A 19,850-nucleotide genomic window follows, 5' to 3' on the forward strand; every position below is an offset into this window, starting at 1 on the left:
GTTAAGCGTTTTATCATCCAATAATGCTTAATGTTCCCACACGTCCTGGAAGTCCTGGAAAACCTGGAATTTTGCAATGCAATTTTCCAGTCATGGAAAATTTGAAAAATATTTAAATGTCCTGGAAAATAATTATTTGTCCTGGAAAATGTATAACTAAAGTTTGATTGCGTCATTTGAAACTTTGCTTTTGTCACTGCCGGTGACCGCGCATTGGGAAACAACATCAACATCACGAACGAAGTCCTGCCACATACATTCTCTGCTCATCTTCTGTCATCTCTACTTTGCTTTTACGAGTTTAAGTATAGATAGAGTACAAAATATAATTTTTTTTTCATTCCAACAGTGTTGTAGTTTTAACTACAGAAACATTTGGGTTGTAAACTATAGACAAAGACAACGGTGCGACCACTGTTTTTATGAAAATTAATTTACACCCCTAGGTGGTAGCTTGTTGATTCTGCCTTTGCACCACAGGTGTTAGGAATTCCTTATCTTGTTTCACTGTTGCCCTCTGTCTGCCATTTTTGTCACCTTTGCATTCCATAGTTTTGTCCCTTGTTTAGCTCCACTGTCTCACTTGTCATTGTTTAGAACTACACTTCCCAGAATCCACCTGCCATCATCACTGCCATTTTGTTCATTGTTTTTACCTGTGTCTCATTCTGTCATCACTCACTGTGTATTTAAGCCCTGCTTTTTGTTCACTCCTTGTCGTTCGTTGAATGTTGTTAGCCTGGTGTGTGTTCCCTGCCCGTGTTTTCTATGTAATGTTTATTTCCCCATTGAGGGTTTTCCTTTGTGTTTTGCCAGTTTGTTTATGTAATAAAGTTGAACTGCAACTGGATCTGCATCTCCTCGTCTGCCTTCGCTGCTCGTTCATAACAGAACGAACAACCACACTATGGATCCAGCGGTTCAACGAGCAAACTTCCACCTGCTCTGCTTGAATCAAGAGGACCGCCCTATAGAGGACCACATCCGCGACTTCCTTAAGCTGGCGGGTATCTCGGATTTCCCGGACTCCTCTCTGGTGGTCTTCTTCAGGCGCAATCTGCACCCCGCACTTAAGGAGCGGTTGCCACAGGCAACGCGGCTGGACGCTCCACGCGTTCGTGGAGGAGACTCTGCTGGCCTGCGGTTCGCCGTTAACTGTGGGCGCCATCGAGGAGAACTCTGCCACTCCTCCCACAGTAATAACCCTCCACTCGCCCGTGGTTCGTACCTTCACGCCTGCCTTGGTCAGTGAGCCTGCACAGTCCACTTCGTCTGCCCGGCGGAGGAGGAGAAGAGGAAAGGCTTCTGCTCCCCAGTCTCCGCCTGCCACGGCCAGCGAGCCAGAGCCCACGCCTGCCACGGCCAGCGAGCCAGAGCCCACGCCTGCCACGGCCTGCGAGCCAGAGCCCTCGCTTGCCCCGGCCTGCAAGCCAGAGCCTTCGTCAGCCACGGTCAGCGAACCCAAGCCAGCGCATACCACAGTCAGTGAGCCAGTGCCTGTCGCCTCAGAGGTCAGTGAGCCAGTGTCTGTCGCCTCAGAGGTCAGTGAGCCAGCGCCTGTAGCCTCAACCGTCCCTGAGCCAGCGCCTGTAGCCTCGACCGTCCCTGAGCCAGCGCCTGTAGCCTCGACCGTCCCTGAGCCAGCGCCTGTAGCCTCGACCGTTCCTGGGCCAACGCAATAGCCAGGACTGACCAAAAGCCAGCACCAATGGTCATGCCCTCGAGCCTCCCGAGCTTCCCAGAGCTCCGCCTTCCGAGCTTCCCAGAGCTCCACCTTCCGAGCTTTCCAGAGCTCCGCCTCCCGAGCTTTCCAGAGCTCCGCCTCCCGAGCTTTCCAGAGGTCCGCCTCCCGAGCTTTCCAGAGCTCCGCCTTCCGAGCTTCCTGAGCTTTCCAGAGCTCCGCATTCCGAGCTTCCTGAGCTTTCCAGAGCTCCGCCTCCCGAGCTTTCCAGAGCTCCGCCTCCCGAGCTTCCTAGAGCTCCGCCTCCCGAGCTTCCTAGAGCTCCGCCTTCCGAGCCTCCCGAGCTTTCCAGAGCTTTCCAGTGCTCCGCCTTCCGAGCCTCCCGAGCTTTCCAGAGCTCCGCCTCCTGAGCTTTCCAGAGCTCCGCCTCCTGAGCTTTCCAGAGCTCCGCCTCCCGAGCTTTCTGAGCTTTCCAGAGCTCCGCCTCCCGAGCTTTCCAGAGCTCCGCCTCCTGAGCTTTCCAGAGCTCCGCCTCCTGAGCTTTCCAGAGCTCCGCCTCCCGAGCTTTCCAGAGCTCTGCCTCCCGAGCTTTCCAGAGCTCCGCCTTCCGAGCTTTCCAGAGCTCCACCTCTCGAGCCTCCCAGGGCCCTGCCTCTCAAGCCTCCCAGGGCTCCGCCTCTCAAGCCTCTCGAGCCTCCCAGGGCTCCGCCTCTCGAGCCTTCCAGGGCTCCGCCTCTCAAGTCTCCCGAGCCTCCCAGGGCTCTGCCTCTCAAGTCTCCCGAGCCTCCCAGGGCTCCTCTCGAACCTCCCAGTGCTTCGCCTCTCAAGTCTCCCGAGCCACCCAGGGCTCCTCCTCCCAAGCCTCCTAGGGCTCCGCCTCCCAGGGCTCCATCTCTCAAGTCTCTCGAGTCTGCCGGGGCTCCTCCTCCCGAGATTCCCAGGGCTCCGCCTCTCGAGCCTCCCTCTGCTCTGCTCCCTGAGCCTCCTACGGCTCCGCCCCCTGAGCCTCCTGAGCTTTCCATGGTTCCTCCTCCCTCGGCTCTGCCTCCTGAGCCTCCCACGGCTCCGCCCCTGAGGCCTCTGAGCCTCCAGAGCCTCCTTCAGCTCCGCCTCCAGAGCCTCCCTCAGCTGAGCCTCCCAAGCCTCCTACGGCTCCGCTTCCCGAGCCTCCCACGGCTCCGCCCTCAAAGCCTCCCGAGCCTCCTACGGCTCCGCCTCCCGAGCCTCCTGCGACTCCGCCTCCCGAAACTCCTGCGGCTCCGCCTCCAGAGCCTCCTGCGGCTCCGCCTCCAGTGCCTCCAATGGCTCCGCCGCCAGAGCCTTCCAGGTCACCGCCTTTAGGGCCTCCTCCCAGGGGTCCTGACCCAGTCCCTGACCTGTGGCCTCCTCCCAGACCTTCTGACCCTGTTCCCATCCTGTGGCCTCCTCCCAGGCCTCCTGACCCAGTCCCTGTCCTGTGGCCTCCTCCCAGGCCTCCTGACCTGGTCCCTGTCCTATGGCCTCCTCCCAGGCCTCCTGAACCAGTCCCTGTCCTGTGGCCTCTTCCCTGGCCTCCTGACCCAGTCCCTGTCCTGTGGCCTCTTCCCAGGCCTCCTGACCCAGTCCCTGTCCTGTGGCCTCCTCCCAGGCCTCCTGTCCCTGTCCTGTGGCCTCTTCCCAGGCCTCCTGACCCAGTCCCTGTCCTGTGGCCTCCTCCCAGGCCTCCTGACCCAGTCCCTGTGCTGTGGCCTCTTCCCAGGCCTCCTGACCCAGTCCCTGTCCTGTGGCCTCTTCCCAGGCCTCCTGACCCAGTCCCTGTCCTGTGGCCTCCTCCCAGGCCTCCTGACCCTGTTCCCGTCCTGTGGCCTCCCCCCAGGCCTCCTGACCCGGTCCTTGCCCGGTGGCCAGCTCCCAGACCACCTGAACCTGTCCTTGCCATCTGTGCCCCCTTGGACTTCCTGCCTGCCATCTGTGCCCCCTTGGACTTCCTGCCTGCCATCTGTGCCCCCTTGGACTTCCTGCCTGCCCTTTGTGCCCCCTTGGACTTCCTGCCTGCCCTTTGTGCCCCCTGGACTGCCTGACAGAATTTCACATATTTAATACACAAATGTATGTCTGAATGCACAGTTTATCAAATTAAAATCGCAATATGTCCTACTGGGATTATTAAACTGCAAAAGGCTGTGATTTAATGAAGTATATAATGTGAATGTTCTGTACTCTTCAAAATAAAGCCAGCCGCACATACACTGAAAACACTCCTCATGATTATCATGCGCTTTGCGTGTGATAGTAGAGGACAGCGTTCTGAAGCACACAGCACATACAAGTATGTTTTTTTTTTTTTTTTTTTTTTTTTTATTAAATCACAGCTTTTTGGGGTTTTATTAATTACACTGTAGCAAACTGGTTATCCAAAAATGGCAAAAATAATACCTTGATTTAAATGGATGCGCTTAAATGATACAAATGATGAGATCCTTTAAGATCCACAGAGCAGATAAAACAATCATAAATAAATATAATACAATTCTTTTAAAAGGTGTTTACTAATTATTTATAGACCTAAATCCAATCCAATAATTGATCCCAACCAAGATGGCTCCTTTGGGTTGGATGGTAGTGGCGACGACTCTACGACAGTGTATCCCTCCTCCTTCCCGGACTTCGGCACGAAAGTAAAGTTCAATTGAAAGGAGGCGGCGGGAACTGGACAAAGCATCAAACTAATGTTTTTAATAAACTTAAACACAAAGACACACAAACGTAAATGCATACAGGGCAGCTGCCTGTAGCTCTCTCTCTCCCGTTGCGCCTATCCCTCTTCTCGGCTGATTAGCCCGATTGGGGTCCATGCGTGCGTAGTCATGGCCCAGCCCCACCCTCCTCCTCCTCATAGTTGGTCTCTGCGTGCGCTTGAGAGAAAGAGAGATAGGAGAGCATTCACAGTCATGTTGGAGTGAGAAATCGGAGCTCTTAATGCAAAAAGAACTAATGTGCTACTTTTAAACTTTTCATATGATGTTAGATTAAGAAGTTTATGTTGTGATGGTAGGCTATAATAGAAAGTTCATAATGTCAGATGTTTGATCACGCATTAATATTTAACATTTGCATGTACTTTTTACTAGCAAATGTGAGTAGTCTAGCTGTTTTTTTTTTCTCTCGTAAAAGTGACTTTTTTAAATTCCCCCAAAGATACATCTTATTGCAGTCAATTAAACCCAAAACCAGCCTAATTGCATAGGGCTACCTTAAGATTGTTTAGTCGACAAGTTGTTCTGGCAACTCATAGAATACTAGATTTAGAGCCTTTTTTGTAAATATAAAATCATATTAAAAAATATGTAGTTGTGCACGTACCTATTTTTTATTCACCAAATAGGTTGCTATATAGGTCAACAAGTTGTCAAGGAATGGAAATCAATCATAAGACGAATGCAGCTGTTTCATTTGCAAGTTTGGAAGTGCTACTCTGGAAAAACTTTCTTATTTAATTTTGCCCTGTGACTATTCATATTTTATGTGTCTGTCTGTCTGGGTTTTTTTTATTTTCTGTTTGTGTTTTTGCCTTTGTATTCATGTCATCACTATCTGTGCATAGAAAGGGAAGGTGTTATTTGTTTACATTTTAGCCCAGGTAATATTCAGTCTAGCCTGGCAACAAAGACTGACAATGGTACAAATGACACAACCTCTTCCCTGAGGAGCTGTACAGTAGGACTGAGGGGAGGATGTTTGGAAAATATATCAGTGAAAGGTGTTTGTCTCTGGCATATATTAAGTGTCAGTTGGCTGGTTTGTTCAACAGCTCAAGATAAATATGCTATTTTGAGATGGTTATTTGAGATTTGGATATTGGATAATGGGGCATGGCATATCGCACATACACATACAGTATAAATACATTGGCCACAAAAACATATTTGGACACTTGTGGACAATTAAGTCACACTCAAAAATGTTTGAATATTATTGCATTAGGTAACAATATGGCATGTGCAAACAAATGATGGTAGTCCTTTTCTCAGGAATAACTAATCTTTTCTGAGCCATTTTTGCAATTACTTTTTACAACAAATGGTCTTAAAGCTAGAGTGTGCAATCCAGAGAGGCTAGCAGTTAGTAAGCTAGCTTTGAAAGCATAGAGCCCACCCTCGATTCAGAGGTGTCTCCAAAGCTTCGCCGCCTCTATCACACATATACACACACACACACAGAGCAGAGTCTAAGCACCAGGAGGAGAGTCGTGTTGGTGGATTTTTTTTTTTTTTTACATTTAGACCATTTAAATTATTGATTGCTATCAGGATGTGAAGAGACTTTCAACCAGTATAACAAAAAAAAAAAAAAAAACATTCTGGAAGAGATTGCACACCCTAGCTTTAAAGGTTTAGTTCAGACAAAAATGAAAATTCTCATTTACTCACCCTCATGCCATCCCAGATTCATATGATTTTCTTTCTTCTGCGGAACACAAATGAAGATTTTAGAAGAATGTTTCAGCTCTGTAGGTTCATACAATGCAAGTGAATGTGATCAGATCTTTCAAACTCCAATAATCACATAAAAGCAGCACAAAAATAATCCATATTACTCCAGTGGATAAATCTATGTCTTCAGAAGCTATTTTATAGGTGTGGGTGAGAAACAAATCAATATTTAAGTCCTGTTTTACTATAAATCTCCACTGTTGCCACTGTTCACATTCTGAAAGTGAACGTGGAGATTTATAGTAAAAAAAGGATCGAAATATTGATTTGTTTCTCACAAAGTGTTTGAATCAATTTAGAAGACAGATTTAACCACTGGAGTTGTATGGATTACTTTTTTGCTACATTTATGTGATATTTGGAGCTTGAAAGGTCTGGTTTTCACTTGCATTGTATGGACCTACAGAGCTGAAATATTCTTCTATGCCACTTAGTTTGATATTTTGTGTAATGCAAAACATAAATATAGTTGTAATTGTGGCTTAAGTTTCCAAATACTGTATGGGACCACTGTATATATTATAAAGTGTGGAAAGACAACTCTATTTCGTAATCTTGTGCTTACAGATGAGGTTTGTAAGGAATGTGACATCCTGGCGGGAAATGAAACCAGGTTTCTACCACGGCCATGTCGCCTACCTGGACTTTTCAAAGTGAGTCATCAATGATCATATACAAAAACTGTGTACTGTACTTTATTGTACTGTAGTTCAGGTACTATGAATTTATTACTTAAATTATGTGATTATAACCAGTGTTGTCCCTTGCTGGAAAGGAAAAAAAATAAAATAAATCCATCAGAATGCTACTTTAGTCACAGACATAAGATATACTGAAGTGCTGCTGCACTCTAGTGGTTGAAAATGGAACATGATTTCTTTTGCAATTCACTGGATATACAGAATTTGTAAACGGAAGAATATTTTTAAAGATTCATACTTTCCCACATAGGTTTGGGGTTAAGGGTAAGCTAGTTTATATCAACATCATACGGGACCCCATTGAGAGGTTGGTGTCATACTACTACTTTCTGCGGTTTGGAGATGATTACCGACCCGGTCTCAGACGGAGAAAGCAGGGGGACAAAAAGGTAATGGCCTTTTCACAAAATTTCAAATCGAATCAATATTGCATGCCCTTAAATGTATTTATTTGTTCAGTAGCCAATATAATAACCAGGATAAAGTACAATCATCCTGTCTTTATCGCAAAATCAACGCCTTTATTCCACTTAGTGTTAGGGTCCTAAACACCCAGTCTGTGTTAATTTTGCAGTTTGACCAACTGACTGTACATTAAACATATTTGTAACAATATTTGATAAATCAACCACTATTCTATTGAACCAATATGAAAAGTTTTGATGAAACAACAATTTATGTTCTCAACATGTGTATCCTGATATGTAATTCTGCGTCACGCTGTGTTTCAGACGTTTGATGAGTGTGTGTCATCCGGAGGTTCTGATTGCGCACCTGAGAAGCTATGGTTACAGATCCCGTTCTTCTGTGGCCATTACTCTGAGTGCTGGTGGGTAACATGATGCAGTGTGAAGTTTTCCTCTTAACAAAGTGCGCTTTCTTATTAGACAAATCGATGAGGTCAAAGTTACTTGTATTGATTCATTTTCAAAACCATGTAGGTCAGTGTTTCCCAACTTTTTTTGTCTCATGTACTTCCTTCCACAGCCCCTTCAGTCAGACTCAAATACCTCTCCATGGACACCAAACCATAAATGTGCTTCTTTTAACTCTTCTTTTAAAATGAAACTAGTTAAACCAATCATTTTTGCCATTGTTAATGAGAATACCATCAGTGTTCTTTTGCGGCATGCCAACAACAAAACATATGTTATGTATGTAAGATTAAGACCATGAAGAGTGGAGAAAGATGATACATTATTTATTTATTTCAGTGTTGCATTGAGTTCAGTATTTTAACAGATTGTTGTAGAATTGTGAAAGAGAGAGAAGTGCAGGTTAAACATGTAAAGAATACTTATGCATAATTCCACCTTTGTCCATTGTCTACCCACATATATTTTCCTACTAGGGTGACCCACAACAATGTACAAAACTTACACACATGTTATCTTCCCTTAAAAGGAACTCGAAGATCCCAGGACATTATTTACTTTTTGTTATTTTAATCAGTTTGTCACACTTTCTGTTTTATAGTTTTAATCAAGCAAAAGCAAAATCAAAAGTACCCCATGAACATTCTGAAACGGATATTTCTCCCAAACTCACCCTAATAACGCTCAAAACCTGTATGATTGTTTAATCTTCTGTGGAATACAAAAGGTATCATTTTAAAAAGTCTCCACTGGGTTTATTTGCCATAATGTAAGTGAATAGGTACTCTGGTTTCTCAGGCTTGGAATAAAAAAATAAAAAAACTGAAAACCACAGTAAAAGTAATCATTTCATGCACTATATTCCAAGTCTTTTGAAGCCATATGATCACTTTATGTGATGAGCTGAATGAAAATTTAAGTCTGTGTTCACTCTGAAATCAAATCATATAATTAATATAGCGCTTCAGTAAAATATGGGGGCTGTGTTAACAGTGGTGACTCAGGCTCAATATTTCTGGTGGGGCTCAAACAATCATTTAACACAGCATGAATTCAGGGGTTGCATTAACCTAAAATTCTGTCATTTTCCGATTTTTGTATTTGAAGAATAATTCCAAATGCTGTTTGTCATTTTTACAGATGAAAAATAACAAAACTAAAATAATTTCAACCTAGTGCATCAGTATTGACTTTAAACTCTCTCACACACAGCGGGAGTGCATGTATGCCATGTGTATTCCCTGGTATTAACAGGTGCCATTGCAATTTACACCTGGTATTATCCACCTCTTTTGACTAATTGTGTTTGGATTTCATAATGTCAGTGTGTTACTGCATGATAATAAAGTGCAAAAAAGTATCAGTCACACTGAATAAGTTCCGTGAACTTGTGCATATATTTATACGCATTTTCAAATTTTCAGATCAGACAAAATCTTGTTTTAGCATAGTGGTTAATTGGTAGAACTTTCTCCCTAGAACTCATTGGTTTCATCACACTATATGATAGAGTCAAAAATTTATCATATAAGCCTATCCACTGTAATATATTTGCCATTATAATGGAAGCTATCTCCCTCAATGTTGCCGTAGTACTTATAAAATGAAAACAAGTATAACAGATAAAATAGATCATGATCGACCTTTTACTTATTACATGTGTGATGGATAAAACATTTTTATATCGCAACTTTTGAACATGATTCCACTTAGAAACATCCCTATTAATTTAATTCTTAGCTCAAACCACCACTAAAATATGCATATCCATGTCAAAAAGCTCAAGTGACTTTGAAAGCAAACCAGATATATGCATATCGTCAAAGGCTGTGCAAGCATATTTTCTCACGAACTTGCATAACAAAACTTATCAAAATGAAAGCCTGAATATTTTGAAGTTATTTGTTATGTATTACAATCCAATGTATCAACAGTACTTAAAAGCAATGGCATTTGAACTGTACTTTATCTAAGCAAACCAGCAGCACATTAAGATAAGTAGTTTTTAAAACTTAACAATGAAGTTCACTACGCAGGTTGGCAATGAAGAGGTGTCATTTCCGAGAGCCATGTCAGCCTGACATACGTATGATCAAAGCTTTTGATTGGCTAGGGGCAAAGGCAAATGTGCCCCTCAGGCTATCGTTGAATGATTGTTGCACATGCTCATGATATTATCTAGGTCTGCCTTGATTAACATATAGGACGATGGGCTAGCCCCACACACAGAATATGAGAATGATTAAATGGCTTTAACGCAACAGACCTTTAATAATAGTATAATTTATCAAATGAATATATTCTGTTGTCTTGACATAAAACAAGTTAAAGATGCAGAAATTATAACATCACAGAGCTGAATAAACAATGACTGAATTTTATTTTTGGGTGAACTATCGCTTTAAAATAAATGTTTGAATATGTCACGCATTTTGCACAACAGCACCGCATCTGTTGAGGTTCAGCCCCACTTGCCCTTAATGTAGAGATGCCACTATATGTTAGTAACATCAAATGTCATTAGTTGCACATTTAGTCACAAGATGCAATGAACCAGTTTGATGAGTTACTATTCGCTCACAGTTTGGCAAATAAACCCTGTGAAGACCTTTTTGTAAAAATTTACCTTTTCTGTTCTATGGAAGAACATAAGAAATGTGTTTAGAGCAACAGTAGGGTGAAAAAATAATGAGTCAATTTCATTTTTAAGTGAACTATTCCTTTAAGGGACCCTCTAGGCTACATATACCCCTGGTTGTGAATTTGTTTAAAAATATTTTTTTTATTTAACCTTTATTTAACCAGGAAAGTCCCATTGAGGTTAAAAACCTCTTTTTCAAGGGAGTCCTGGCCAAGAGGCAGCAAAAACACAATCAATTACATTTATAAAGGTTATACAACACAAATAATTAAAAACATTTACAATTTAAACAGGTCATTTCAGGTTCTCTCAATCTGGACTTAAAAGCATTTAAGGAAATGAGCTCAGATAATTTCAAGTCTTTTTGCAAAAAGTTCCATGCAGAAGGAGCGGAGTAGACAAAAGCCCTTTTCCCCAGTTCTGTTTGGGCAAATGGAACAAAGAGCAGCAAGTGATCATTTGATCGCAATGAATAAGAACCAACACTTCTCCATGTGATTAAACTATTGATGTAGGATGGCAACAGACCAAGCATGGCCGTATAGATAAAAATATGCCAATGCCCTGATCTCCTGTTGGACAACGATGGCCATCCCACTCTGGAATCTAATTCACAATGATGGGTCATATTTTTACAATTCGTAATAAATCTCAGAGACGCATGATAAACAGTGTCAATCTTATGCAGACATTGTGCTGAAGCGGTCCTATACACCAGGTCACCATAATCTAAGACAGATAAAAATGTTGCAGTGACTAGCTGCTTTTTTGCTTTAAAAGAAAAACAAAATTTATTTCGAAAGAAAAAAGACAGTTTAAGTTTGAGTTTCTTCACAAGGTTGTCTATATGAGGTTTAAAAGTGAGAGCATCATCAAGCCAAATGCCAAGGTACTTATAAAAATGAACCACCTCTATGGCACTTCCAGTCAAAGTGAACACAGAAGGAGGAACTTTATAAACCTTCTTAGTAGGAATCACTGTTTTAGATGGAAATGTTTTTGTATGTGCAGGAATGTTGGAAGCAGGTGGGCTCTAGAGCAGGCCAAGTATAATTTGGTGAATGAGTATCTGCTGGTGGGAGTAACAGAGGAGCTGGAGGATTTTATAATGATGCTTGAGGCAGCGCTGCCACGGTTCTTCAGAGGAGCAACAGAACTCTACCGCACAGGTACATGTTTGTCATCTGAGGGTTAAACAATCTAATGCTATCGCACTATTGTCCTCTTGAGCAAGGTACTTGCTGTTTCATCAATAACTTTACTGTTAGTTGCTTTAGATAAAAAGCATGCTCTAAATGACAGGTAACGTTAAGTAATTTTGCACTTCTAGTGGGCGATACAACAGTTAAAATGATAAACCGTTGTTTGTACTAATTTGTCAATTAGTATATATTTTTGAGTCTAATTTATTTAATGGAAATGCAAAACATGTCTGCATGGTACGGAATTGCTTTTTAATCACCTAATATTCAGCCACCATGGGCTACATGCACAGAAGAGAAATGGAGGATGAAGGCCGAGCAGCAACACGTGTCCTTCAAATCTCTGCAAAGGAGAAAATGAGAAAGAGCTTGTTAGAAAATAGGCATGCCCTTTGCTAAGCCCAGTTAAAAAGAGCGAAGCCTAATTTTTGGGTTTGGCTTCAGAAAAATCAAGATGAAATTGTACATATTTTTGTTCAAACATTTCTGTTTACATGATTATTAAAAATATTTTTGAATATGTGTACCTTTACTTTGAGTATTGATTTATGGATCAGTCCTAAATAAGAGATGGGAATCATAAGAAATGTAAAGATTCCGGTTCCAATTCATCTTAATTGTTCCGGTTCCAGTAACGATTCTTTTAATACTTTTGAGGAATAATTATTTGGAAATGAGAGATGACTGCCCTCAGCAGTCTGTTGCCAAATGTTTCTACAGGGCAGATTTAACCAATCTGAAATAAATGTAAAACACATTTTGTAAAGATTTGCATAAATGCAATACAATAAGTGATCCTTACTATATTTAATAACTCAAAATCAAAACAAGGAATAAATTTGATAGCATATTTAATATGTCCATTAATTATTTTATAAAACCATGCTTTTACTATACTAATATTGTAGTAACTACAACTGTAGTAATGTTTTTTTGATGTTTTTGTCAGAAACCATGCCTGTAGTAAACATGGTTAATTTTGTGGTTACTATGGTTTTACTACAAATACCATAGGTAAACTTTAGTTACTGTCTGATCTATAATATAGACACTGAATAAAGATCAGTGGTTACTGTAGTAAAACCATGTTTAATTTCCATAAGGTTAAACAAAACAGAAGTCTAATCATTTTACATTTTGGGCCAATAAATGTGTTGGGCACTTCGTTCAGGAGCGGGTTTGGTTATTAGCAATACTTAATAATTATCAAGAATGCTCACCATTAAAATATTAAATCAGTAATATTGAAGTCTTGAGTTTGACCAACTCCATTATCGTATGTGTTTAATTTCACCTGCAGGTAAGAAGTCTCACTTGAGGAAAACGAGTGAGAAGAAACCTCCAGCTAAAGAGTCCATCTCAAAACTGCAGCAGTCAAACATATGGAAGATGGAGAACGAGTTCTACGAGTTTGCCCTGGAGCAGTTTCAGTTTGTGCGTGCTCACAGTGTTAGGGAAAAAGACGGAGAACTCTACCTGCTGGCACAGAACTACTTTTACGAGAAGATCTATCCAAAAGTAAACTAGAGCAAGTAGATGTTGAGTAATATTGCTTATAATATTATAAGCTTGTGTCCTTTGGCTTGTTTAAGTACTGTTCAGTCACATGTTCTGGGAAAAGAAGAACACGGACACAAATGTCGCAGTGCAGACATTGAGACACTGTATCAACCAGCAACTTTGAGACCGGAATCGTTTTATGGACTTCCAGACAACAGTGATGGCACTTCTGATGTCAACTTGAAAACAAAATGAAAGACAAAAATGAGTTTGATTTCATTATGCCTTCCAAAAGAAAATGTCAGCAAATGTTTGGCCATCTGTCACTGTTGTGAAAGGTACATTTCGAACAGGGTACTGCTTTTTGTACCAGACATTTGGTACATTAGGAGCACTTCCTTATTTTACTACTAACTGATGTTTTGTGGATTTATAACACTTTCTGCATTGTGTATATTCATTTTTAATAGAATGCCATGAACAGTGTTTACAGACTTAAGTAAAGGTATTGAAGCCAGAGGATAAAAAGTGGTCAAAATTGTATTTACAGATATATTTTATGTAATTGGACCAAATGGTTGTAAGAATTTCAGATGTGTTTAGTTTAAACTTAATGAGATAGAACATAGACATTGTTTGGGGGATCTTTTTTTTTCTTTTCTATTGCTCTTTTTCATCCCAGTTCCCAGGTAAAATATTCTAAAAAGTAACAGAAAAGAAGTTACACTGACCTCTGAGATGAACTGTCAAGCCATTTAACAGACCATGTTTAACAGTTCAAATAAACAAAACACAGTTTGAGTAGCAGTCCTTCATCATGATTTTATCTGCTACTGCAAGTGTGAGGCAGATTTAGAAATCTAAATAACATGGTAGGTTCCTTGAGCAGTAACTACTGGTATCATCTTGTAGCTCAGTATAAGCTCAAGGTAACTTGGTCTCTACAGACCACTGCCCCCTCAGCATTCATAAATACAGGTTTGCTGTGGTGTGTTTTACCAGAAGACCTGGGAGGAAGTCATCTCTATATCTGTCTTTGTCTCTGAATGTCATTTAGGTCACAGGGTTCAGTTGTGAATGAAAAGATCAAGGCTTAAACCAACATTAGTTTTACACTCAATAGTGCCTTCATAAATAACCTTTCATCACATGCCCTGGTTTTAGCAATTGTTCATGTATTGTTTCAAACTATGTCTGTACTTTAAGTTTGTTTTTTTAAACTGCCAGATATCTTTTTTATTTGGGTTGTTCCATTTGTTTAAATATGTATATATGCACACACACACACACACACACATTGACAGCCAAAAGTTTGGAATAATTTGTACATTTAATTCACCAAAGTGGAATTCAACTGATGACAAAGTATAGTATAGTATCCAAAATATAGGACATTACTGATGTAAAAACAACAGCACCATCACTATTTTTGTTTTATATCAAATCTAGATAGGCTCCATTTCCAGCAACCATCACTCCAATACCTTATCCTTGAGTAATCATGCTAAATTGCTAATTTGGTACTAGAAAATAACTTGCCGTTATATCAAACACTGCTGAAACCTATTTGGTTTGTTAAATGAAGCTTTACATTGTGTTTGAGTTCCCACAGTATGCAATAGACTGGCATATCTTAAGGTCCATATTAGGTCAATAACGGGTAGGGAACCTATGGCTCGTGAGCCACAAGTGGCTCTTTGTTAAAAATCAAGTGGCTCGCCGGGTGTCTCACCATTTACCAACATATTTCAAACTTTCTAGAGATAATTTTCCAACAGAAAGTGTGGGTGTGATTGCAAAGCTTGAAGTCAATAACAGTTTTGATTTCCTTTAATCTAAATTTGTCATATAGCTAAATCATGCGCTTGAAGAAACCCATTCTATTATATTTTTAAGAACAGTCAAAAGAAAAGCTGTCAGTGCTGGAGACTGAATTGCTGTTTGGCAAGCAACGGGAAACTGTCTCGTGGAGCAAGCACATCTAAAGAGTTATTATTTGTTTTTCTCTGTTTCATTCAACTGAAAACTGTTTGGAAGAATAATGTAATCTATGAGAATGCAGCAAATGATCTCTGATCATCTCGTGAGGAATTGCGAGTTTAGTTCGCTCTTACACATTGTGAATGTGACACTGCAGGTTTCAGTAATATATAAGGTATGTTTATATTAAAGAAACAAAGATGAAAGTGATTCAAATATAAAATAATTCAAGACACGTTCACATTGAACCTAAAATTGATTTCTATTTTCTTTTCTTTAGGGAGCATAAGCTGTATTACCAAAATGCAATAAAACACAATTGGCTGCATTTTTGGGAACACACAGGAATTTATTAGGCTTATTTATTATGATGATTATTATAAATATATTTACAGTTATACTTGTCTTTAGTTCTTAATTTGTATGCTATTAGTAATTTTTCACCTGGTGTTGTTGACTGATACTTGCTTGATGGCAAATGGGTCGTTGGAGATGGTGAATGTTTGTATTTGGGGAGGTGGTTATACGTTTCTTTGATAACTTTGTTATTTTATTGCTTTTTTCATTTCATTTAAAGTGCAATTTGAATTTATAAATGTCTTGGGTTTAAGTTTTACGTGTTTCAATAAGTAAATTTTTTAACCAAAATCAATCAAGCAAAAATATTCATCATATAATCGGATATCCCAATATTTTAAATGCGATTATCATTCAAATATTTTTTACATATCACCCAGCCCAAACGCGAAGTAACATTTTTCATGAAGAATTGTAAATTCATTTTATGGAGACCCGCACAAATATGTGTACTCAATTCCATATTGGAACATATTACCTATAAATGTTTGCATATTTGTTTGTTTTTGAGTAGTCTGCGGGCAATATAAACGTCGTTTTTGAAAATAGTCAATTATTCGTTTGTGGTATGTCTCTTTCGAAAAAATGCATCAACCAATTTTTTTTTTAAATTGGCTACTTAGTGAAAAAAGGTTATCGACCTCTGCTCTAGAAACTCATCACTCAATCTTTAGCAAGGCCAGAAAGAGATGTGGAAGGCCCAGTTTCATGTACAACAGTAAAGAGAAGACTCAGGGGCGCAGACCTTAAGGGAAGAATTGCAAAGAAAAAGCCTATTTTGAAACAGAAAAACAAAAAGAAAAGGTTAGAGTGGGCAAAGAAACACAGACATTGGGCAACAGATAATTGGAAAAGAGTGTAGTGGATCTTAACCCCATTGAGCTTTTTGTGGGATCAGCTAGACTGTAAGGTGCGTGAAAAGTGCCTGACAAGACAGCCACATATGTGACAAGTACTACAGGAATTATATAGACAAACTGACAGCGAGAATGCCAATGATTTGCAAAGCTTTCATTGCTGCACGTGGATAATTTTTTGATGAGAACTCCTTGAAGTAGTTTAAGAAGTCTATTTGTAAGTAATTTTTCACGTTATTAATGTACTGACTATATTTTGTGATCAGTTGAATGCCACTTTGGTGAATTAAAGTACAAATTTCTTTCCATAAGAACAAAACCTGTACATTATTCCAAGCTTTTGGCCGCCTGTGTGTGTGTGTGTGTGTGTGTGTGTGTGTGTGTGTGTGTGTGTGTGTGTGTGTGTGTGTGTGTGTGTGTGTGTGTGTGTGTGTGTGTGTGTGTGTGTGTATGTATGTACATACATGCATACATACATACATACAGTTGAAGCCTTAAGTTTACATACAACTTAGCCAAATTCATTTTCACAACTAAATTTTATCATAGAAAACATTCCCTGTCTTCGGTCATTTAGGATCACTATTTTAATTTATATGAATGTGTAATGTCAGATTAATAGTAGATAGGATGATTTATTTCAGCTTTTTTTTCTTTCATCACATTCCCAGTTGGTCAGAAGTTTGCATACAATTTGTTATTATTTGGTTGCATTGCATTCAAATTGTTTAACTTGGGTCAAACATTTTTGGGTAGCTTTCCACAAGCTTTTCACAATAAGTTGCTGGAATTTTGGGCCATTCCTCCAGACAGAACTGGTGTTACTGAGTCAGGTTTGTAGGCCTCCTTGCTCGCACACAGTTTTTCAGTTCTGCCCACAAAACATTACGGTCAAGGCTTTGTAATGGCCACTCCAAAGCCTTTGCCACAACTTTGGAGGTATGCTTGGGGTCATTGTCCATTTGGAAGACCCATTTGCGACCAAGCTTTAACATCCTGGCTGATGTCTTGAGATGTTGCTTCAATATATCCACAACTTTCCTTCCTCATGATGCCATCTATTTTGTGAAGTGCACCAGTCCCTCATGCAGCAAAGCACCCCCACAACATGATGCAGCCACCCCCATGCTTCACGGCTAGGATGGTGTTCTTCGGCTTGCAAGTCTCACCCTTTTTCCTCCAAACATAACTGGTCATTATGGCCAAACAGTTCAATATTTGTTTCATCAGACCAGAGGATATTTCTCCAAAATGTAAGATCTTTGTCCCCATGTGCACTTGCAAACTGTAGTCTAGCTTTTTTATGGTGGTTTTGGATTATTGGCTTCTTCCTTGCAGAGCGGCCTTTCAGTTTATGTTGATATAGGACTTGTTTTACTGTGGATATAGATACTTGTCTACCTGTTTCCTCCAGCGTCTTCACAATGTCCTTTGCTGTTGTTCTGGGATTGATTTGCACTTTTCGCACCAAACTACATAATCTCTAGGAGACAGAATGCGTCTCCTTCCTGAGCAGTGTGATGGCTGCATGGTCCCATGGTGTTTATACTTGCATACTATTTATTATTTGTACAGATGAATGTGGTACCTTCAGGCGTTTGGAAGTTTCTCCCAGACTTGTGGAGGTCCACAATTATTTTTTTGAGGTCTTGGCTGATTTCTTTTGATTTTCTCATGATGTCAAGCAAAGAGGCACTGAGTTTGAAGGTAGGCCTTAAAATACATCCTCAGGTACACCTCCAATTCATTACACCTCCTTTCAGAAGCTAATTGTCTAAAGGCATTTTCTGGAATTTTCCAAGCTGCTTAAAGGCACAGTTAACTTAGTGTGTTTAAACTTCTGACCCAATGGAATTGTGGTATAGTCAATTAAATGTGAAACAGACTGTCTGTATACAGTTGTTGGAAAAATTTCTTGTCATGCACGAAGTAGATGTCCTAAACGACTTGCCAAAACTATAGTTTGTTAAAATGAAATCTGTGGAGTTAAAAATGAGTTTAAATGACTTCAACCTAAGTGTATGTAAACTTCTGACTTCAACTGTATATTTCAAATAAACATTGCTGTCTTTAAGACCATGCTTTTATCATTTTATCAGTGTCGACACATTACTGCTTAAATTTAATTCTCAGTCAGCTGTTGGTTTCCTAAATCCAAACCCATGACTGACTTTCTCTGTAGAACACAAAAATATATATTTTAAAAGAATGTAGCATTAACTGATATCAATACAATAACCGGTGACAATGACTCACATTAAAGCTTAAAAAATAAATGTAGTCCATACCACTTGTGTGTAATATTTAAGGTTTTCTTGAGTGCATATAATCACTTTCTATAATGAACAGATCATATCATTAATAAACTTCATAAATCCAATGGCAACATGTCAACATCAAAACTCTTTGGTTCTTACATGTCTTGTGACCAAGCGTCATGCCAATGTAGTACAAAGTAATTGTATGCTGCAGAAGACTTGTATAATATGATGTTGCATGTTCTACATTTATGACACTTTTGGGTGCTTTTTTAATCTTTAAAGTGAACTTTGAAGGTCCAAAATGCATATAAATGCAGCATAAAAGTAATCAATTTATGACTCCAGTGGTTAAATCTACTCCATGTCTTTAGAAATGGTATGATAAGAGTGTTTGAGAAACAGATCAACATTTAATTCCTGTTTACTATAAATTATCCTCCCTACCCAGTAGGTTGTGTTATGCACAAAGAATGCAAATTGCCAAAAACAAAAGAAGAATGTGAAAGTGAAAGTTGATATTTATAAGATAAAAATGTCAATATTGATCTGTTTCTTACCCACACATATCATTTCGCTTCAGAATACATTGATTTAACCACTGGAGTGGTTACTTTTATGCTGTTTTTATATAAATCTTCATTTGTGTTCAGCGGAAGAAAGAAAGTTACACACATTTGATATGGTTACTTTTGTGTGGAAATATCCCTTTAAAATACTACAGTACTAATTTAAGAATGTAAAGTGTCCTTGAGTTCTGGAAAAGCACTATAAAAATTAAACATTATTTATTATTATTCTACTGTGATCTGAAGAAGAAATAAAGTCATATGGGTTTGGAATGACATGAGGGTGAGTAAATAATATTTTTTTTTAAACTGAACAGAAACTATTCCTTCAAAATATTCCAAGGACAACCTTGACTGTTTGACATTACAAGTTAGAAATATGAATAATCTAAACCAAGTGTTACAAGGCATTTTAGCTTTTCTGATAACTTCTAGGGAAGTATAGGTTTAACTTAGAGAAGGATTTGGACAGACACAGTTTCTGTAACATGAGGCTGATTTAAGCAGTGAATAAGAGCAGACATATTCTGTTTCTTCATAAGGACACTGCCAAACCCATCCTTCCAACTAATAGTCTGTCTGTCACGCCATCAAGCTTTCAGTGGAGGTGTTAAAACGTAAAAGCAATCTTCATCAATCTTTTCTGAGCATCTGATTTCTAGTCATTTGCATTGCTGAAATGTAATGGATAGTTAAAAAAATTTTTTCTGTGAATAAGATCAGGATGATTTTCATACTTTATTGAAATTTTAGCTTT

At 39.8% G+C, this 19,850-nt stretch overlaps 1 protein-coding gene across 1 annotated transcript in view; it reads left to right on the forward strand.

The window, feature by feature from the left end:
• hs2st1b (heparan sulfate 2-O-sulfotransferase 1b) overlaps window positions 1-16,729 on the forward strand; it is a 164,744-nt gene extending 148,015 nt beyond the window's left edge. The window contains exons 3-7 of the mRNA XM_052130914.1: window positions 6,721-6,806; window positions 7,105-7,243; window positions 7,586-7,683; window positions 11,382-11,539; window positions 12,873-16,729. Of these exons, the coding sequence (XP_051986874.1) occupies window positions 6,721-6,806; window positions 7,105-7,243; window positions 7,586-7,683; window positions 11,382-11,539; window positions 12,873-13,099 (708 nt within the window). The 3' untranslated portion in view covers window positions 13,100-16,729. The remainder of the gene's footprint in view (window positions 1-6,720; window positions 6,807-7,104; window positions 7,244-7,585; window positions 7,684-11,381; window positions 11,540-12,872) is intronic.
• The last annotated feature ends 3,121 nt before the right edge of the window (window positions 16,730-19,850 follow it).

The sequence above is a fragment of the Xyrauchen texanus genome, chromosome 7 (genome assembly GCF_025860055.1).
Source record: "Xyrauchen texanus isolate HMW12.3.18 chromosome 7, RBS_HiC_50CHRs, whole genome shotgun sequence".
NCBI lineage: Eukaryota > Metazoa > Chordata > Actinopteri > Cypriniformes > Catostomidae > Xyrauchen > Xyrauchen texanus.